This window comes from Labrus mixtus, chromosome 20 (assembly GCF_963584025.1).
Source record: "Labrus mixtus chromosome 20, fLabMix1.1, whole genome shotgun sequence".
Taxonomy (NCBI): domain Eukaryota; kingdom Metazoa; phylum Chordata; class Actinopteri; order Labriformes; family Labridae; genus Labrus; species Labrus mixtus.
In genome coordinates, this window is record NC_083631.1 from 17,650,953 (window position 1) to 17,671,190 (window position 20,238).

The following is a 20,238-nucleotide window of genomic DNA, read 5'->3' on the forward strand; positions in this document are numbered from 1 at the left end:
CCCAGTTTGGGATCAATAAAGTAATTCTATTATATTCTAGTCTATGTCCGCTTCTTTCTATGTTGAAAAGCCGCCACTAGATGGCGACATTGTTAACAGCGATTGCGTGCCCTCAACTGGTGGGAACCTTTGTTCGGTCGCAGAGAGGGGAGCAACATTTGCGACGGACCAACATGACGGCGAAACAGAAGTAACGAACTCTGTAATAGCCGATAATAACTGATAATTGTAATGGACCGTGTTACCGCTTAACAAAAGCTGTCACTACCGCTTGTTAGAATACCTTTATTTATCTGTATTCTCTGTTAGAGCCACTGGAGACAAGTGTCGTAACGAAGTTCTTGCTTTAGTTTCAAATGTGGGGCGAAATCGACCCTCCCGCTCCTCCTGTTAGAGCACAACCGAGTTCTATTCCTTCTTTGAGTTCTTGTGAGCCCGAAGACGAGAGTATATCACCGGTAGTACCACAGCCACGACCCCGACCGACAGACACGCTGCATCCACTACAAGACCCCCAGGTGAGAGACCCAGTCTGTTATCTACATACCATCACACAAACGCACCTGTCTTTCTTTGTAACTATGTTGTTGTTGTTTTTTTCATTGTTGTCCTACAGTTTGTAAGCCAGGCAGAGTCAGTCTCTATAAATGACATGCTGGAGGCCATAGCCAAGAGCTCCAGTCCGGTGAAGAGCCAGCAGATAGGAGACGCTGAACTGACCCTGCAGGAGCGCAGAGACGAGCTGCTGCTGCAGTACAGGAGCAGACCTCTGGTGTTCCTGGAGAAGTACCATGTGTGTGAGCACACTTTGAATTGTGTTTGTGTGTATTTGTTTTTGGTCATCACATGCCAAGTCCGTTTAGTTTATTTTATTGGATTTTGCATTTTTTAATGGTGAAGAATGGGGGGGTAGGACTTGACAAGGCTTCTTCCTATCCCTTTTGTCGAACGAGTCAAATGTGTATTATATTGAAATTGGCTTTTTATTTTTTTTTATACAGATTTTTATTTTTTTCCATTTGTTTATTCATCTTCATCTATTTTTTTAATCGTTCGAAATAAAGAAGAAATAAATAAAACAAGGAGCCTCTACGTAGGAACGTTAAAACATACATTCAGTGTGCAGTGATTCAATTAAAAGTGTGAAACATTCACATTTACTGCTTTATTATTTTTTTTCGTATCAGCCGTCACTTGTAGTGGAAAAAAATACTATCTGTCTGTCGTCCTCATTTGAACTTAAAATATGTTCGTGCGTCATTTAGAAATTAGAAACTGTTTCTCTGTATCTCCAGCAGGAACACTGCTCAGTATCTGGGTACAGCATGACCCTAAATCAGTGCCCTCCGAAACAAAGGAGTTTCTGTTGGTGTTAGATAAATCATCAGGCAAGCTGAAACCAATGACGATGTAAAAATACCTACACCCTGTGAAAGTGTAAATATGCTCCGCAGCTGGGACTGACTCTTTGATGCACTTTGTGACTGATGTTACTTTTGTAGCTGATTACACAAAGACAAAAGACTTTGACTTGAGATCTTTCATTACCAACAGAAAAATCCACAACACACTACTGAGGTATTTTTAATAACTGAGTTATTAAAAACACAGTTATTTATGTAAAAGAATGAAGCACCATAACAGATACCAAGGTGAGAATGCAGCAAACAGTTTTCCTTGACCCCCCCTCTTGCCATGCATCATCCCCTGCTTTATAATTGTGTTGTTTTTATTGATTTGACGTTTGATTGTACTGCACTTTGTTCCTTTGCCGCCATGCTTGCTTCTGCCCCAAACAAGTATATCATCTTCTAATTTCCCCAATTTTCCAGGCCTACCTAAAGCCCCAAGACTTGTCAGCGTTTGCCCACGTCTGCTCAGACCCCCGGACTCAGCACTACAGCAAAGTGATCGAGAGAAGAGCTGCAGCATGTACCAACCGGACCAGGGTCAGAAACCAGCGCTATGCCGCCCTCAGAGCCCTGCAAAGAGGTATGGATTATTCTGTCACTACAACAAATATACATTAATTCCTAAAAGTTATGACTTCTTTAGTGCAATAAACTTCTAGGCTCTGCTTTGCTTATTTGTATTTTATTCTGGGTGTGTTAAAAAGACAAAAAAAATCCCTGACTGTGTTCACTGCTTGCACCAATCAGCAGAAGTCTTGTAGAACTTAGTCTTACTGTTCTGAAACCTGAACCTCACCTCTCTCTCTTCCTGCCTTTGCGTCCCTCCTCCTCTTTTAGAGGGTCAGTATTTCAGCGAGGAGCAGATGCGGACGAGGGAGCCGCTGCTGTACGAGCAATACATCGGCCAGTACCTGACTGACGAAGAGGTGAGCGTGTGAGACAACGACGGAGCTGTCGTCATTGAATGTAGAGGGGTCCTGATGTTTGATTCTAAATCCGAAAAAAGAAATCTCTGTTCGATCTTATCAGTGTAATCTAAACAAGACCCAAGGCAAAAAAAACATGCTCACAAAAGAAGTCAAATGGCATCCTGAATTAGAAGAGTCATGTCACCCTTACTTACACAGATTTGTATTATTTTATACTTAACATGTTATCCTTCTATCATTTGTTCTGACTGATGTTTTAGGTGCTGGAGCGCTCCCAGGAGGCCATGCAGGATGATGCACAGGGGGCACCAGCAGGGGGCGCAGGAGGGCTCGCCCACTTACTCCTCAACTCGTACCAGGAGCGTCTCATCCAGAACCGTCTGCAGGAGGAGCAGGAGAGAGAGGAGGGAGCACAGGAGGAGGAGGATGATGATGAAGAAGGCGAGGGTAAGTGTGGATAAACACAATGACGACCTTTCTCTTAACTCCTCCTCCTACCTCTGTGGGCTGTCAGTCATCACGTCTTCCCCCCCCCCCCCCCCCCCCCCCCCCCCTGCTCCCGCTGCAGAGTATCCTCCCCAGCCGAAGGGATGGGAGCCGAGCCCTGAGGAGAAGGCTCTGCTCAGGGAGGAGTTCATCAGTCAGATGCACCAGCACTTCCTGGATGGCAAGGACAAGGATTTCAACTACAGGTCGGCTGTAGCAGAACTCAATGCACATTCAGACTCTGCTAATAGACGCATTTATTGACCCCAAAAGGCCAATTTGGTAGATGAAAAAATTCACTGGCTTAGAATACTTTCTATCAGGCAAATAAAATTTTAGAATTATCTTTCTTTAAATTAAAGAATGAATCATTGTGTGTGCATGAGTGAATATTGGTGTGTGTTAGCTCGCCCCTGTGAAACTCAGACATGCAGACAGCAGAGGAGCAGCCACTCCATAATGCAGTAGGGCTGGGAAATATATCAAGTTTTTAAGATATATCGATATATTTTCAAACAAGATATAGTGTAAGACAATATCGTTAATATCGATATAGTTTATGTTTCATTAAAATAACGTTCTCAAGGTGCCAGGTCACTTTTTTCTCATCTCACTGATGATGACTGACTGTCTGTCCCTCTTAACCCTGCTCCTCCTCTCTCTCTCTTTTATTGTATTTAAGGAACATTTTTATTTTATAAGATTACTTTTTAAATTCATGTGTTTTCACAGTTAATAAAATACATATCGATATATATCAAGTATCGCCATTCAGCTAATCAATATCGAGATATGAGTTTTGGTCCATATTTCCCAGCCCTATAATGCAATATCAACTATAAGCATTATATAAGAAGTATAAGCATTTTTATTTTTTCTTCATTACATGACTATTTAGGTCCACACATTTACCTGCCTTGTGGCTGATAATCCTCTAAATTAAAATGAACTTGCCAAACAGAAGTTCTGCCTGCATTTAGCGCTTTGCTGATTTTAATAGAGGACTGTGAATACACACATTTTAACAGGGCACTAATTAGCTTTGAGTGAGCTCTGAAACATGACTAACTTTTATATATATAATAAAAAGGAGCTCTGACTCTGTGCATGCCCGTCAGCACCTGTGTCCAATCAGACGCGGGTACTGTCCTGATATACAAACTGATGAAGGAGCACATTAAAACACATTGAAACACATTAGCTGACCACTAAATATCTTGAATGTGCTGCTTAAAAAGCGTTTGTTCGGTGTGTCCGTTACAGTGAGGTGGATGAGAACCCGGACTATGACAACTTGGACATCGTCAGCAGAGACGCGGAGGATAAATACTTTGACGAAGACGACGAATCGGAGGAAGACGAAGAAGACATGACAGAATAGCAGATGTGACAGTAGGAACAACTGTTAAACTCTTGCTGCTTCGATTGGAACTGTAAATATAATGTACAAATTCGGGCCTTGTATTAAATGTTGAAAAGGTTACACACGAGTTGAAACTGTTAGAAATAAATGTCTGTGGGTTCTTTTTGAAGTTTGGATCAGCCTCTTCCTCCTTGTTCTTCCCCTTTTGTACAAAAATGCTCCATTACAAGCCTCTGGGTGGAGCTTTTCATCGGTTATGACAAACCAAAGACCAAGCGGATGATTGATCAATCAAACCACATCACATTTAAAAGACAGAATGTCAAAACAGCATAAGATACATTTCAAATCACAGTGCAGGAGTGGCATTAATATATAAACAATGTACGGCGATTCTCTATGAAAATGTGAAAGTGCTCACATTCCATCTGCAGCCCGGGTCAGAGAATGACTGGAAATGAGGGGTGTGGCCTGCCTCGGCTCAATATGGAGTGAGGAATGAAAGTGTTTGTAGTTGTTCCTCTAGTGTTTGCAGTTTGGCACGCTCCCCAGAGGGCAGAAGTTGACACTCCTCATGCAGGACAAGAGACTGGTCGGAGGCTATCTTCCCAGCCTGTGCTTAGTGCAGCTCTCGAGGAAAGCGCTCAATACAGTGACCCACCATCTTTGAGCAGATACCCAGGAGTCTGAGTAGCCTAGCTTTTAGCTGGATTGAGAGGCCTCAGAGCCAGACGTTTTCCTCCAGATGATCCTCTTGGAAGAACTCCACCGCCCTTCTCGTACACCTTCCTGCTGTGAGTGATGTGGCTATGCTTCTTTTTAAAACGAGCGTACTTGATCTCAGAAGTTGGGAGTGGTACCAAAATAACTCATCCGTACCATCATACTTTTTTGCTCCCCTCCCCGCTGGGGTGCTAAGCGTACCGATCGGACCCTAAAGGGTTGTTGTCACACACTGCAGTCCCTCACTTCACGTGCAACGGTGGTACTAAATGTGCCATGTTGAAATATCCTGTGGATTTCGAGAAAGACATTTCAAGCTCATATCTTTCTTGCGGCCTTCAGCCTACAGCTTCTCTTCTTGTGATAAACAGCCACATGCCAAGATGGATGGACGCAAAATGCTGGACGTCCTCCGTTGTTGCTCGTCGTTTACTGTGTTGCCTCAACATCCTGGCATCTTTCGTAAAGGACGGGGCATAGCCAGGTTGTTAAAAACACAGCATGACCTACTTAACCTCTAATTACTGTGCTGCAAAAGTGAAACGTCTCATTATTTAGAAGGATAATGGCTCAGATGTAAACCAGGACTGTGCTTGAGTTGTGGTTCAGTTTCCCTGGCTCTCAATCTGAGCTTTAGGCCATATTACAAAGCTGCTAAATCAGCCTTTAGTTACAGTTTCCCCACACCTTAAGAGTCTTGGTGAGTGTCACGTTGAATGAATGTGAGGTGAGGTTTTGTTTCTTTGTTTGTCAGAAACCACTTCTGACTCACGTACAGGACAGGATCATCAGCAGAGAGAAAAGACGTACCGCTTTGTCTTCTGGGTAATCCCAAAATGAAAGTCCCTCGTGATGAAAATGAAAACATTTTAGTATTTGTACAAAAACATGTAAAATACAGAGCCAGTGCATCAGGGGGATAAATCATAATAATCCAGTTTATTGTAACATTTTCAAGTGCCGTCATATCAGTGCACAAAGAAGCCTGTCAAAAGTCTCAAATTCTCATGAATCACTTCAAACCACTTAGAGCTCAAACATCTGGTTGATTGTGGACATCTGTCCTTGTCTGTGTATCCACTTCAGACTTCTTATTATCACCTGCAAAGCCCTCCATAACCGGGCTCCCCCACCGGCACACTCCCACCCGCACTCTCAGGTCTGCAGGCGCTAACCCTCTAACCCCTAAAGAGAAGGAAGCAGCAAACTTTGTGAACTAGCAGCAGAATACTTCATTTTTGATGTTCCCTTTTACGTTCCTTTAATTTCACAGAGTAGTATTCCTCCTGCAGCTTCAACACTCTCAGTTGCATTTTAATTTTCTCCTTTTTCAATTGCTCGAGGTCCATCGTATCCAGGTGACAGCCGGTCGACGGCAACGGGGTGGACCCTTCCACTCTGGTTTCAATCAGGATTTCAGGGTCGATGTCTGCTGCAGGTGGAGTCTGAGAGTTGACCGCTTCAGGTCCGCGGCGTCTCTCTGCGTCTTCTTTTCCCTCAGCACTCTGTGTCACGTCTACAGACTCCTCGTCGTCCTCGATTGTGATGGCTGTGACGGGCATCTGCAAAGGTTCACCGGGAGGTGCCGCTGTGTCTGAGGGGTCATCGGGTCTTGAAGGGGGGAACTCTCTCTCCTCTCGGTTGTCCTCATGCAGTAGATCGCCCCTACGGTCTTCACAACAAAAAACAAGGTCAGTAAAGACAAAAAAAAAAAAAACATTTATCTGTCAACACAGAACCCACTGACGTATCTCTGAATTAAAATAATGGATTTAATCACACTTCAAAAAAACGTATAGCTTCGTTAAGTTGGACAGTCATTGCAGTTTCATTTACAAACCTCCTGCTGTGTGCTCCATGCAGTCCGACATGGAAGTGCTGTTTATCTAAAACCAGAGCACATTTACACAATCAGTAGAGCAATATTCAAAGGTACACAGTGATGTGTTTGAAAGATCATGACAGTAACTCTGAGGGGTGGACTCTGTTTATTAAGAGTAAACGATAAGCGGCACCTGCATGTTTTGTATCGGCATGCACTGGTAACTATTTGCATCTGTACATTATTTATGTATAAAGTATGTATCCATAAATAAGCTAAATATTTCTGTCAGCATGTTATCAGCTTTGACTTTGACATTTATCTGCACGTATTGATACATAATTATATTAGAATGTTTCAGAAGCATGGTAACTAAATATTAGAATCAGAGTGAATCCACAACCACAAACTTGTTGGAATTTATAGAAACGACACTTTTGTATCAACATGTAGCTTCATATTTCTATTGGTATCTATTCCTACGTGAGTGTATTGATCTTCACTCTTTGCTACATATTTGTTTTGACATTTATGGCATGAATCAATATCTAAAGACTTGTATAGGCATGTATCCATAGCAAAACAAATATCTCTATCACATATTCAAATCTGCGTGTCCCCATTAATACATTTTTGTATCAGCTTGTATGTGTTACTATAACATTTTACTGACATGCATTTGTCTGTGTGTGTTCATGACTTACAGAGTGTAAAAACTGAAATTTCACCTTGCGGGGATCAATAAAAAAGTAAATCTTAATCTTAATCTTGTAACTACATATTTGTATCGGCATATATTGGTAACTACATACTTGCGTCACTGTTTTAGATGCAAAAAATGTGTTAATGTATTAATATATACCTGCATATTTGGGTCAGAATGACACAGCAAATACCTTGAACACCACCATGTATCAGCAGCTACATATTATTGGCAGCATTTGTAACTACATACTGTATTTGTATCATAAGGAATCAGCAAGTATATTTTTATTTTTGGCATATCCTGTGTCTGTAACTTCATATTTGTATCGACATATATCCATAACTACCGGTACATATTTGTATCAAAACATATCGGTAATTAAATATTTGTATCGACATATATCAGTAACTACATATTTGTATCATAAAGAATCGGCAACTATATTTTCATATTGGCATATCCTGTGTCTGTAACATTCAGAGTCGTAGCTACATATTTGGGCATGTGCTAATATTAAAGGCTAATATGTAGCTGTTACCACATGTTTGTATTTGTATGTTTACACATGTATTGGTAAATTCATACACCTTACCTCTGGATGTCTTTCAATGATAACTATAACTTCCATCTGCAATGCTTTCAACCTCTCCCCTGCAAACAAGAGGGACAGTGATGACTCCTCTTAAAAACGTTTGGTTTCTTAACGTGCTGAAAACAAGTTCAGTGATAACATTTGTATAAATGTACCTCGCGTTCAAAATCATATTCATTGTCGTTAGCGGCAACAGCAGGCCAGTCCTTACCTTCCCCTTCTCCCTGTGCCGCTCTCGTCGGCTCTTCCCACTCATCCCCTCCTGAGTCTCCACTTTCAGACTCCACCTTCTCTTTCTCCTCTTCCTCCTCTTTCGACGGTTCTTCACTGCCACGAGGCCAATCTTCAACTTCAACCTCATCGTCCTCACTGTCCTCTGTGGTCTGATTTTCAGACCCTTTGACAGGAACAAAATACATCCAAGCTCAGTTTAAAAAAAAAAAAACAGAACTTGGCATTGCACTCTGCTTACTGTTGCTTCTATCGTGGTTTCATTTGCAGTTACAGGAAAGACCAACCTTCAGAGGAGCTGTCTTCAGAGTGATTTGGTGACGAGGTTTTCTTCTGCAGGAGAAGATAAAGCTGCTTTATTTGAAGTCTTTAACACCACATGAACTCGTGTTCTGACATCAAGTTACCTTTGCAGTCCTAGTTCCCCTCCTTTTAAATCCCTTTGTGCTTAAGTAACCTTGCTGTGAGAATAGCAAGAAAGCATGAGGCGTTTATTAAGTAGCTTAATCAGTCTTGAAAAGGAAAAGTAGTCTCGGTAAAAAAAATTAAAAAAACACCTTACCTCCATCCAGAAGTCAAGGGGCCGTTTTCTATAGTAAATACTTGCTTTCCATTTTTTACTCGAGCCTCTCCCGGCGAAGGTTTCAAACTCATGAGGACGGAAACACTGGTCCTCGCACTCGATACACGGCTCGCCTAAACAGGGTGAAAAGTAACAAAAGAGAAAAAGAGAAAAGACACAAGAAGGGAAATCAAATAAGGCAATTAGGAAGTAAGAAAAGATGTGTATTGTTCTTTTAGAATGAGGAAGTATGCCCCACAAGCTTACCACTCTGGAATTTTTCCACATCCAGGGAGCCCCTTTTCTCTCCACAGGCTACAATCCAGACTTCTGGAAGTGAGAAAGTTGCACACAAGCTTGAACTTTGGCTCGTTCATTAGCAGGAACATGACAAGAAATTACCGCGACTGTGTTTTTATGTCTCAGGCATCGTTGTGAAGACATGAAATGAAAAGCAACTTGCCGTACAAATATTGGTAAGACACTATTGTTTTTTTTGTTTTTTTATCTTTAATGTAGAATATATGTTGTCAAAAATACATTAAAGATATCTTGTAGAGGACAAATGAACACCCACTGTTGCCGTGTGCACTTGGTTGTTGGTTGTGGTTGGAGCCGTCGGACGGGCCTGGTTGCTCGTCGTCTTCCTCCTCCTCATCCTCACTCTCATCATCATAATAATAATCTTCCTCTTCTACATCAAAATTATATTTGATTCTCTTTCTGAGTCTTTGGCTAACTCTTCTGCCTATAGCTTCTTCCTCCCTTTCTTCCTCGCTTTCTTCCTCTTCTAAGGTATGTATTATTCTCATTTTCTTCACCGGTCGCCTTAAAAAAAAAAAAAAAACAGAACAAAACATGAATAATGAAATGCTGATGTTAATTCTGATCTAACGAGTTATTGGATTCGAAGCATTTCTTTAGAACCTTTTGCTTTAAACCATCTAGCGTCCTGTCTCTGTTATGCATCATGGGTTTTTTTTTTATGTAGGTTTTGTGTCTCTTTTTTTTTTTTTTTAATGTGCCTGATTTGAGGAGAACAGCATTTCGCTCTCATGTATGCTGAGAGTTGATCATGGAAGAGACAATATATTGAACCTTGGTCTTCGTTTTCACCTGGACACATTTGTTTTGGGTACAATCTCTTCTAAAGTCTATTTCTTCTGATTCTGTGTGGGACATAATAAGCAAAACGCTTCATTTACTCTTTTTTTAAAACCTGTTTTTTTTATTTTTTTTTATTTTTTTTTTACTTCCTTTGCTGATGTCAGTTGTGTATGTTTTTAAATCAAATATTTTAAAAGTCAGATCATTATAATTTGAGTTTTTACTGCGTTACAGTGTGGCTGCATCTCATCTCTCCTCCTCGACAGTTTGCATGTGTGAGTCTGACGGGGGCACACACACACACACACACACACACACACACACACACACACACACACACACACACACACACACACACACACACACACGAACACAACTAGCGCTCATCACCATTATGTGATAAATAATTTGACACCAACAACGAAAAGAAAGGCGAAATGTAAAACATTTTCCAAAGACCATTTTACAGCAACGAGTGCCTTTAAGAGGCAGAAACCTCGAGCAGAATCAGATTAATGATTGACAGTCATCTGCCGAAACTGAGTAGAAGATAGAGACAGAACAAAAAATAATAATATAGATTTATGGCTACAATGTCAGTAGTAGTGGTTGAAGTAGGTATGTGTATCATGTATCATGTGTATGCTCGTAAAATCAAGGAAAGTCGTTTCACACCTCTGAATATGAAAATCTGGTATGACGTGGAATGAAAACCATGTAAAGAAACTTGTGACTCATGACACTAAACCAAATCATCAGAAGCTTCGGCACATAATGTAGCCTATTCATATTCACTGATTAACACACGAAAAAAAAGAAAACATTATATATAATCGCGTTTGTTTGTTTAGGCTACAATGACACGGTCTTACCTCCTAACTTCCGCTACAGTCCCGAGATGTGAACGAAACTTGAGTTTGAATTTCAGCCGCTCCCACAAAATGACATTTCACCCAGTCGTGAAGGAGAGTCTGTGTCGCGACGTTACCACCAGAGGGCGCTGTCGTTGAAGAAATAACCGCACTGTGAGGAGCCACTGAAGTGACAGACGAAGACAGCGTCACTAATAAGAATAAGAATAAGAATATCTTGGTTTTTTATAGTGCTTTTCTAGGAACCCAAAGACGCTTTGACAAAATATAAATCCATAAAACAAAACAAAAAACGACGAGGACAGTACAATGAAGAAGTAATGTAGGGGGAGGGGGGAGTTAGAGGTTGTAGGCAATGTTGAAGAGGTGAGTTTTGAGGGATTCTCTGATGTTTTTTGGGAGTGAGTTCCAGAGGGTGGGAGCAGCAACAGAGAAAGCCCTGTCCCCCCCCCCCCCCTGCAGGACTGAAGGTTGGTCCTGCAGGGGGGGCAGGAGGTTTGCATCTGCAGACCTGAGAGTGCGGGTGGGAGTGTGTCGGTGGAGGAGGTGAGACAGGTAGGGGGGGAGCCAGGTTGTGAAGGGCTTTGAAGGTGATGATGAGGAGTTTGAAGTTGATACGCTGGGGGGATGGGGAGCCAGTGGAGGTCATGAAGGACGGGGGGGGGGGGGGGGTGTGTGTGAGGAGGACGGGCTGCGGAGTTCTGAATGTATTGGAGTTTCTTGAGTGAGTGTGATGGTGATCCGTAGAGGAGACTGTTGCAATAGTCTATTCTGGAGGTGATGAATGCGTGGGTGAGGGTCTCGGCAGCTGAAAATGAGAGGGATGGGCGGAGGCAGGCGATGTTTTTGAGGTGGAAAAAGGCTGTTTTGGTGATGTGTTTGATGTGTTTGTCGTAGCAGAGGGTTTGGTCCAAGATGACACCAAGGTTACGGATGTGGGGGGGAAGGGAGCACTGTGGAGCCATCGATGGTGAGGGAGAAGTTGTTGGTGGATTTGATGAGGGATTTGGGGCCGATGATGATTACTTCTGATTTGTCGCAGTTGAGTTTGAGAAAGTTGGTTTGAAGCCAGGATTTTATTTCAGTGATGCCGTCAGTGAGGATTGAGTGAGTGGCAGGAGTGATGGCTTTGGTGGCGATGTGGAGCTGGATGTCGTCAGCAGAACAGTGAAACTGGAGACCATGGCGGCGGATGATGTGACCAAGGGGGAGCATGTACATGATGAAGAGGAGGGGACCTAGTACAGAACCTTGGGGAACACCTTGGGAGAGAGGAGTAGTGGGGGATTTGCAGTGGTTGATGCTGATGAACTGGTATCTGTCCCGAGAGGTATGATTTGAGCCAGGAGAGTGCAGTGCCGGTGATGTTGAAGGTGGTTTCAAGGCGAGAGAGAAGGATGGAATGGTTGATGGTGTCAAAAGCTGCGCTTAGGTCCAGTAGGATGAGGATGTTGAGATTTCTGGCATCAGAGGAGCGGAGAAGGTCGTTGGTGATCTTGAGGAGAGCTGTTTCGGTGCTGTGGTGGGAACGGAAACCAGATTGGAATGATTCATAGAGGTCATTGGCAGAAAGGTTGATTTTAAGTTGAGATGCTAATACTAATACTATTTCATTTTAAATATCACTTCTCCTAGTCAAAACGTTATTCTTTCTTTGGTAGTAAAGATATTCCCACGTTGCATTTTTACTATCAACAATTGTACTTTAGATATCCGCAGCGTCATTTCTACTTGGTTCATTTACGTCACTTTTTTTTCCTATGGAATTCTTCTTAAGATAAACTCCCATTTCAAGTACATATAGTGCAGTTGTTAATTGTTATAATTCAGTTAAGAATATTAAATATTTAATTATAGACATCTGGAATAGTTATTTCATTTCATAATGTTTGAAAAATAAAATGAAAGTCAAAAGTCAAAATTGAGCAACAACAAAAAATAATTTCTCATCATATATAAAGTCACAATATCGAACATCACCAAAAACGTCAAGGATAATAAATCATCCTTTATGTAACTTATTAATACACAAGACTGACTGATTATAACAGTGCATTATACGTCATATAGGCTATCTTACATGCACATTTAAATGTTTTTTCATTATTAATTCTTAATTAAATACAATTTAATTAAATAATTAATTCTTAATCATAAGAAAGAAACAAAAGTCATAAAATCTACTCGTGTTTTCTGTGCTTTTTTTCTGCATTTCTTGCATTAATGTTGTTGAAGATCTGTTCTAGACTTCAGTAATACATGGCATGACTGATTACTAACGGTGCGTTGATATCTCAACTATAATTTTTTCTTGGAAAGCCATGGTAGTTCTTCTGAATTAAATGGTAAGCCATTAAAGACGCACCAAATCAAAATTGCTAATACAGCCAATGGCCACATGTTTGGTGCTTGGAGAGCCCAACCAATCAGAAGTAACACCAGGATGATGGAGCTCAAAATGATCCTTATGTTTGACTTCATCTTTCTCTCCTTCTCTGCAGCCAGCCTTGCATTTTCCTCTTCTTTCCTCCACAGCTCCCTCTTCTTCATCTCCAGCTCTTTGTCCTTGTGATCCTCCTCCAGCTCTCTCTCCTTGATCCTGATCTCATCATCTCTCTCCGCCAGGATGGCCTCCTGTCTCTTCCTGATCTTCCTCTCTTCTTCAGGATAAAGGTCGTTGTGGTAATGCCCCCCTCCATTCAGGGCTACCAGGGTCTGAATCTTTTCTATGAGTTTTGTCACCTGGGTCTGCTCCTCGGGTTTCTTGTTGTTGAAGACGTGGAAGCCGCCGCTGCACTTGCGTATGAAGTTTCGGAGGTTTTGGTCGCTCTCTGCAACAACGTCATTTATTGTTTTCCCCTCCAATCGATCCCCATGGGTGAACAGCACGATGATGTAGTCCCAAACTCTAGGGCCAAACTTTGCCTCGATCAGCGTCTGGGTATTTCGATCCTCCTGGGTCATCCGTCCTACAGGGACTACAAGCACGAAGGCGTGAGGTCCTGGCTCCTGGAGTTTGACACGCTTGAGAATCTCTCGCATTATTTCCTCCTTACGATCTAGCTCAAAAAAGCCGGGTGTGTCAATAACAGAGACAAGAACGTCCTCAACTTTCCCATTCTCATCCACAGGCACGTCCTTGACAGTCCCGTCCCCCTTCTCACAGTGTGGAGTGACTCTCACCACCCTCATGTCTGATTTAAACTCACGTCTCCCGAGGATGGTGTTCCCACTTGAGCTCTTGCCGGCTCCGCTCTTCCCAAGAAGCACGATCCTTAGAGGCTCTGTGAATTCAAAAGATAGGAAACATTTTACTTAACAAAATGATCTTTCTCTCTTTACTGATGTTCTTAACCTTGACCACCATTGTTCTCATTTCTCATATGTGCTGCTATGACTTCCATTTTGTCAACATGGTCTACTGCCATCATTGGTGTCATATCGCCTCTTTAAAAACCAATGGGGAGCGTCACTGAGACTACGTTCATGTTTAATACAGTCTAAGGGACAAACACACGGTTGGAGGTTTTACAAAATGTTTAACAAAGCAATGATTTATAACTCAACCATCACAAGTTGCGCAAGTTGCACCATGAGCAAAGTTATCAGCATATCAGATGTTAAAAAATAGATTAATCTAGAATCAATTTAATGCTAACTGGTAAATCGAAATTGTGGCTGAGTGTTGGGTTGCAAAATCGAGCCAGTTGTTAACCTAACATAATTATAAGGCATTCAAGAATTATAATTCAGTGGACGCCTTCTTTCAGACGGGATCCAAAGAAAAAACTGGAGCACACAAATCACTTAGGGCAAATTTAATATAGGTGCAAAGGACTAACATTTCAATGCTCTGCGTCTTCCTCAGAGTCTGTTTTTTTAATCCTAAAAATACATTATACCTTCATTGATGCAATTCTAGTCAATCATTTATACACACATCTGCACAGGTTGCCACATCTGCTCGGGGCCCTGCGTCTGCTAGCGTTACACAATATGATTGACTTTACATTTGTATAATAGTACATTCTTATTGGCTGTTTGTTGGACAGTTTACATGTTTACGGGGGTTGGGGGGGGGGAAGCAATCCTTACAATGTTACAATTCACTTAGCAGACACTTTTATCCAAAGCGACGTACATCAGAGAGTAAGTACTAATCCATTCATACACCGCCACTGAAGCAGCGGGAGCAATGCGGGGTTAAGTGTCTTGCCCAAGGACGCATTGGACATGTTGCTAAGCTGGAGATCAAACCCTCAACCTTCTGGTTGGGAGGCGACGACTTTTACCAACTGAGCTACAGCCGCCCGTTCACGGTTAAAATGTGAAAACCCATGAAAAAAAGTTAAGGTTCCGTTTATTTTGAAAGACTTTTCCACTTGAAGCATCTAAAATCAGAGAGACTAACTCAGAGATTTAGAGAGTAAGTTAACACTTGTTTTCCATCATTACCTTTCTTCTGATCTTCTTGGCCTGCAACAGGTAGGGTTTCGGCGTCCATGGCAGACATAGATCGAGCTGTTGTGTCACCAAGCAGTCTACTAAATACACAGTGCAACGTCGGGGTTGAAACAGTTCGCGACCGAGTTTGACAGACGTTTCTGTCTGCTGATCAGTCCCCTCCCTGGTGTCCTTTTGTTGCTGACGCTCTATTGCGAAAGTGAAAGTATATAAAACTGTTTTATGGGGGTTTGGAACAAATAGATGACTCATTGCTCTACAGTTTAAGATTTCACAAGTTTGAAGGGCTTGAACAATGTTCTTTAAAAATTGGCCTACGATTCCAAATAATGTAATTTAAAGTATGAATAAAGAAATACTGTATCTTACTGTGTCAAAAGATTTCTAACTTGGTGGTTGACCTCCTGTACTGAAGTTAAACCACATTTAGAAATCTGACCTTTGGTCAACCTCTGATACGTTGGTGAACTATAAAAGTCAATAGAAACTATTTATTAATGTGTTTGCATTTCCTTGTACCAGTCCAGGGGTATGAAAACTTCAGCTGTTCAAAAGCTCCATCTAGTGGCAGTACTCGGGAAGTGCCTTGGCACCTTTAGCTGCCAGACCAACTTACATATTTTGGTCCATACCAGGACTTGATCTGGTGACCCTCCGGTTCTGATCTGAGGTTCCAACACACCGAGCTATTGCCGCCCCCTCACCTTCATTAAATGTTGGGTTTAATCTGCAGTCATTGGTCTGTAAAAATAATCGAGTTCAGCTGAATGTTATACAAGTTTACAGTAGTCTTTCTCACACAAATCAAGTGGTCATCATCCAAATGTTTGGTCCGCTGAGGAGGGGCCGGAGCAGGCCGTGCGTGAATGAGGATGGTGATGTCATGTAACTCAGCCCTCATTGCTTTCTAAACCAGTCAGACAAAACCTGAAAAATTGAAGGTTGAAGAAGAATGTTTTTATTGATTTCATTAGTCTTACAAAGTAATGCACTCAATTGTAAAGCTTGTCATAAAAACAGCCCAGTCATTGAGGTTTACAGAAGTGAACAGTTCATATGATTATAATCATGATTATTTGCATTGAGTTCATGACGACAAAAAACATTTTTCAGGCTGGTGCATTTCTTGCATTAATGTTGTTGAAGATCTGTTCTAGACTTCAGTAATACATGGCATGACTGATTACTAACGGTGCATTGATATCTCAACTATAATATTTTCTTGGAAAGCCATGGTAGTTCTTCTGAATTAAATGGTAAGCCATTAAAGACGCACCAAATCAAAATTGCTAATACAGCCAATGGCCACATGTTTGGTGCTTGGAGAGCCCAACCAATCAGAAGTAACACCAGGATGATGGAGCTCAAAATGATCCTTATGTTTGACTTCATCTTGGTCTCCTTCTCTGCAGCCAGCCTTGAATTGTCCTCTTCTTTCCTCCACAGCTCCCTCTTCTTCATCTCCAGCTCTTTGTCCTTGTGATGCTCCTCCAGCTCTCTCTCCTTGCGCCTGATCTCATCATCTCTCTCTGCCAGGATGGCCTCCTGTCTCTTCCTGATCTTCCTCTCTTCTTCAGGATAAAGGTCATTGTGGTAATGCCCCCCTCCATTCAGGGCTACCAGGGTCTGAATCTTTTCTATGAGTCTTGTCACCTGGGTCTGCTCCTCGGGTTTCTTGTTGTTGAAGACGCAGAAGCCGCCGCTGCACTTGCGTATGAAGTTTCGGAGGTTTTGGTCGCTCTCTGCAACAATGTCGTTTATTGTTTTCCCCTCCAAGCGATCCCCGTGGGTGAACAGCACGATGGTGTAGTCCCAAACTCTAGGGCCAAACATTGCTTCGATCATAGCCTGGGTGTTTTGATCCTCCTGGGTCATCCGTCCTACAGGGACAACAAGCACGAAGGCGTGAGGTCCTGGCTCCTGGAGTTTGACACACTTCAGAATCTTTCGCACAATTTCTTCCCTCTTGCTGTCTTTTTCAAACAGGCCAGGGGTGTCAATGATCGCGACAGGAACATCCTCAAGCACGTCCTTGACAATCCCTTCCCCCTTCTCACAGTGTGGAGTGACTCTCACCACCCTCATGTCTGATTTGAACTCATGTCTCCCGAGGATGGTGTTCCCACTGCAGCTCTTGCCAACCCCGCCTTTCCCAAGAAGCATGATCCTGAAAGGCTCTGTGAAACCAACAGATAGGAAACAATTCAAGCGTGAGACTTTTCTGATTTCATATGCCTGCATTTTCTTAAACACCAACACAATCATTTCTACAAAGAACTTAAACCTACTCTGAGTTATGGTAAAAAAAAAAAAGTGTGACTGATAAATTGGAGTTCAAAATATTCTGACAGCAATATTTATACAACCATGAACATTAATTCACAAAAAACTTGGAGAGGAATTGTCTGTATTTCTTGTTTTTAGACTCTGATAGCTGAAACTAAAACTATCTGTAATGAAGGTAATAAAACTAAACTCAGTTGGGACACTAGTCTGTTGCTTTTCACTGGATTCACTCAGGTGTGTCGGCCAGAACACCACTTCAGGCCTTATTCCAGAATATGAATGAAGAGAGTGCAGAATTGGTTGAATGTCTGTTTACTTCTTCTCTTGTAGTGAAACAAACATACAGGCATTTCAGTGGCCATGCAATATGACAGAGTATTGGGTCTTGTTGTGGTTTTCTATAAGAAAAAGAATAGCAGAATATACACAAATCTTACCTCTATAAAAACATACAAAACACTATACAGTAATGTAATAGGTTATAATATGTAAATAAATAAAGGTAAGCTACATGTCTCTTTAACCTAAAGTATTAAACACAGAAAGGCTATCATGGTCTTAACAGTCTTACAATCATTCCCCTATAAAAATACTACGATGCTTTTATTGTGAAGCACGGACATCAAATTATCCTCCTCGTGCAGAGAGCAACACAGTTAGCAAACCTTGTAACTAACAGGCAACTAAAATAACACTATTATTAACACGGGCAAGAATTAGCACTAGGTAGCATGGCAGGGGCCAACAGGGGCCAGTACCCCTGTAACACTGAGCTTGGTCCCCCCCCTGTGGCCACCCCTCCAAAAGTAAGAACCCCCATAGTAATTGACACAACAACCAGACTCACAATCTAGTATTAAATTCTGTTACTGAAACAAATTTTAAATCGTGGTATTTTACGTTGCGTGCTATTATTTGGCATAATATATATATATTTTAAAGTGATAATCTTTGTCTATTTTTCACCTGGGTTTTAATGTTCCCCTCTGACAAAACAACTGGCCCCTGTTTGGCCCTACAGCTACTGTGCAGCTCCAACTGAGCCGGGGGACAGTTGGCAAGCATGTCGGGGGCCGTGACGTCAGCTAATTAGCATATCTAGAATACGCATCTATATAATAATAACATCTAAACTCTAAAATGTAAACTCCGGCTCCGCGGGAGTTAACAACTTTGCCTCAGCATTAAAGAACACACAATATCACATATAAGACTAAGTGCAATATATTTATTCCATACCTGTCACCTGCAAATTAATTGTATATTGTATACTATATTGTATTATTTAATTGTATTTCTTATTTGAATATTTGGCTTTAGTATTTGTATATTTGTATATTTCTGATATTAGGCATCTACAGGCTTGCTCCAACAGTATTTCGTTGTACTTGTACAGTGACAATAAACATCTTATCTTATCTTATCATCTGTCATCGACTGATGCACACTGCTCATTACTACATGATGTAATTCGCTATGTGACCAGCAGGTGACACCTTTCCCCTATTGAGCACAATATCATCACATTAAACAGAACATGAAACACTACCACATTGAATCGACCTCATGTCACTGAAGGACATGAGGTGATAGGACATGCTGTACCCTGACTGGTCTGTCGGCAGTGAAGGGTTAAAGTTTTAGTATTATCTTTGACTTGGTTTGCCTTCACAGTGGCCCCAGACTGAGTGTGCACGAAAAACCACAGATAGCCTATAAAACAAATCTAAGATACAATAAGTGCTTTTCCTCTGTGCGCTGCCTCTCAGCGCCTTTTAAGGCTTTGTGTTAGCACTTATCGTTGTCTCCTCCTCTCTAGATCCTTGCTTGATTTGTAGTGCTACTAACTCTCAGATGTCGATGATTTTGACAAAATCATCTGCTTAAAGAATTGTAGAAAAACAAAAACTCATGTAAAACCACTTTCTGCTTCACTCATTTCCTTTATAAGACAAGCCTGCAGCAGCTCATGTGCTTAATACAAGTGAGAGATATGAAACGTAAAACTACAGCTGTAAGTAAAAAAAAAAAAAAAGTTTGGTTGCTCAGTGACACAAAGTGAAATCTTTTAAAACATTGTTGAGTTTGATTTAAAGAATTTGGTATTTTTAATCAGCTCAAAAGAGAGAGACTGACTCGAACACTTGCATTAACACTTCTTGTCCATTCTTACCTTGTTTTGGATCCTCCTTTTGCTCTGCATCGGTCATGCTTCCAGAGTTCATGGCAAACACAGATCTGTTGTGTTACACAAGCCCAAAACTTCCACGTCTTTATGACAGTAGTGTTTGAAGCAGTTTATGAGAAAAAGTTTTAGTTAGACTCGTTTGTTCTGATTAGTCCCCTCCCAGCTTCTGTAAAGTAAAAGTGAAAGTATGCAGAGGGAAAAAAAAAAAAAAAAGGAAGGACTAGTGCTCAATAGTTTCAGTTGTGGTAGGAAATTAACCCAAAGGCTGTGAAAGCAGAGATAGTGAAGTTCCAAAACGTCTTCATAAAAAAAAAAGACAAAGCTTCAATGACAAGGGAGAGGCTGTCTTATCCAAACATTAAAAAGTACAAAACCATCGAGGTCCAGAAAAAGAAAAAAGAGAAGTAAGAAAACAGGTCACATGTTAATGCTCACCAAACCTCAAAGAGATAACTGGCCCTGATTTGAGACTGTGTTATACAAAGACCAAACAAG

At 41.5% G+C, this 20,238-nt stretch overlaps 3 protein-coding genes across 3 annotated transcripts; 1 reads left to right on the top strand and 2 right to left on the bottom strand.

Moving 5' to 3' along the window:
- Positions 1–137: 137 nt before the first annotated feature.
- Positions 138–4,355, top strand: ccdc97 (coiled-coil domain containing 97). Its single transcript, XM_061027414.1, has 7 exons — positions 138–518; positions 617–793; positions 1,833–1,992; positions 2,250–2,338; positions 2,602–2,788; positions 2,910–3,033; positions 4,091–4,355. Exons 1-7 carry the CDS (start codon positions 357–359, stop codon positions 4,206–4,208), a joined length of 1,017 nt encoding a protein of 338 aa, XP_060883397.1. The 5' UTR covers positions 138–356; the 3' UTR covers positions 4,209–4,355.
- Positions 4,356–5,833: 1,478 nt separating this feature from the next.
- On the bottom strand, positions 5,834–15,404 carry LOC132954458 (uncharacterized). The gene is made up of 14 exons (XM_061027010.1): positions 15,261–15,404; positions 13,105–14,089; positions 12,165–12,322; positions 11,760–12,055; positions 10,806–10,882; positions 9,404–9,654; positions 9,094–9,156; positions 8,827–8,960; positions 8,672–8,725; positions 8,552–8,597; positions 8,245–8,430; positions 8,034–8,092; positions 6,754–6,799; positions 5,834–6,585 (listed from the first exon to the last, which is right to left on the bottom strand). The coding sequence occupies exons 1-14, from the start codon at positions 15,316–15,318 to the stop codon at positions 6,146–6,148; spliced, it is 2,853 nt and encodes a 950-aa protein (XP_060882993.1). The 5' UTR covers positions 15,319–15,404; the 3' UTR covers positions 5,834–6,145.
- An 800-nt stretch (positions 15,405–16,204) lies between these two features.
- Positions 16,205–20,123, bottom strand: LOC132954749 (GTPase IMAP family member 7-like). The gene is made up of 2 exons (XM_061027412.1): positions 19,729–20,123; positions 16,205–17,446 (listed from the first exon to the last, which is right to left on the bottom strand). Exons 1-2 carry the CDS (start codon positions 19,778–19,780, stop codon positions 16,479–16,481), a joined length of 1,020 nt encoding a protein of 339 aa, XP_060883395.1. The 5' UTR covers positions 19,781–20,123; the 3' UTR covers positions 16,205–16,478.
- Positions 20,124–20,238: the final 115 nt, after the last annotated feature.

Bases quoted from the DNA above. Each gene is read 5' to 3' on its own strand.
- ccdc97 (XM_061027414.1), top strand. From the start codon at position 357: ATGTGGGGCGAAATCGACCCTCCCGCTCCTCCTGTTAGAGCACAACCG. The intron at 794-1,832 runs GTGTGTGAGCAC...CCAATTTTCCAG, and splicing joins TGTTCCTGGAGAAGTACCAT to GCCTACCTAAAGCCCCAAGA. The intron at 2,339-2,601 runs GTGAGCGTGTGA...CTGATGTTTTAG, and splicing joins AGTACCTGACTGACGAAGAG to GTGCTGGAGCGCTCCCAGGA.
- LOC132954458 (XM_061027010.1), bottom strand. From the start codon at position 15,318: ATGTCTGCCATGGACGCCGAAACCCTACCTGTTGCAGGCCAAGAAGAT. The intron at 9,157-9,403 runs GTGGGTGTTCAT...TCTCACTTCCAG, and splicing joins ACCAAGTGCACACGGCAACA to AAGTCTGGATTGTAGCCTGT. The intron at 6,800-8,033 runs GTAAGGTGTATG...CTCTGGTTTTAG, and splicing joins TCATTGAAAGACATCCAGAG to ATAAACAGCACTTCCATGTC.
- LOC132954749 (XM_061027412.1), bottom strand. From the start codon at position 19,780: ATGAACTCTGGAAGCATGACCGATGCAGAGCAAAAGGAGGATCCAAAA. The intron at 17,447-19,728 runs GTAAGAATGGAC...TTGGTTTCACAG, and splicing joins AAAGGAGGATCCAAAACAAG to AGCCTTTCAGGATCATGCTT.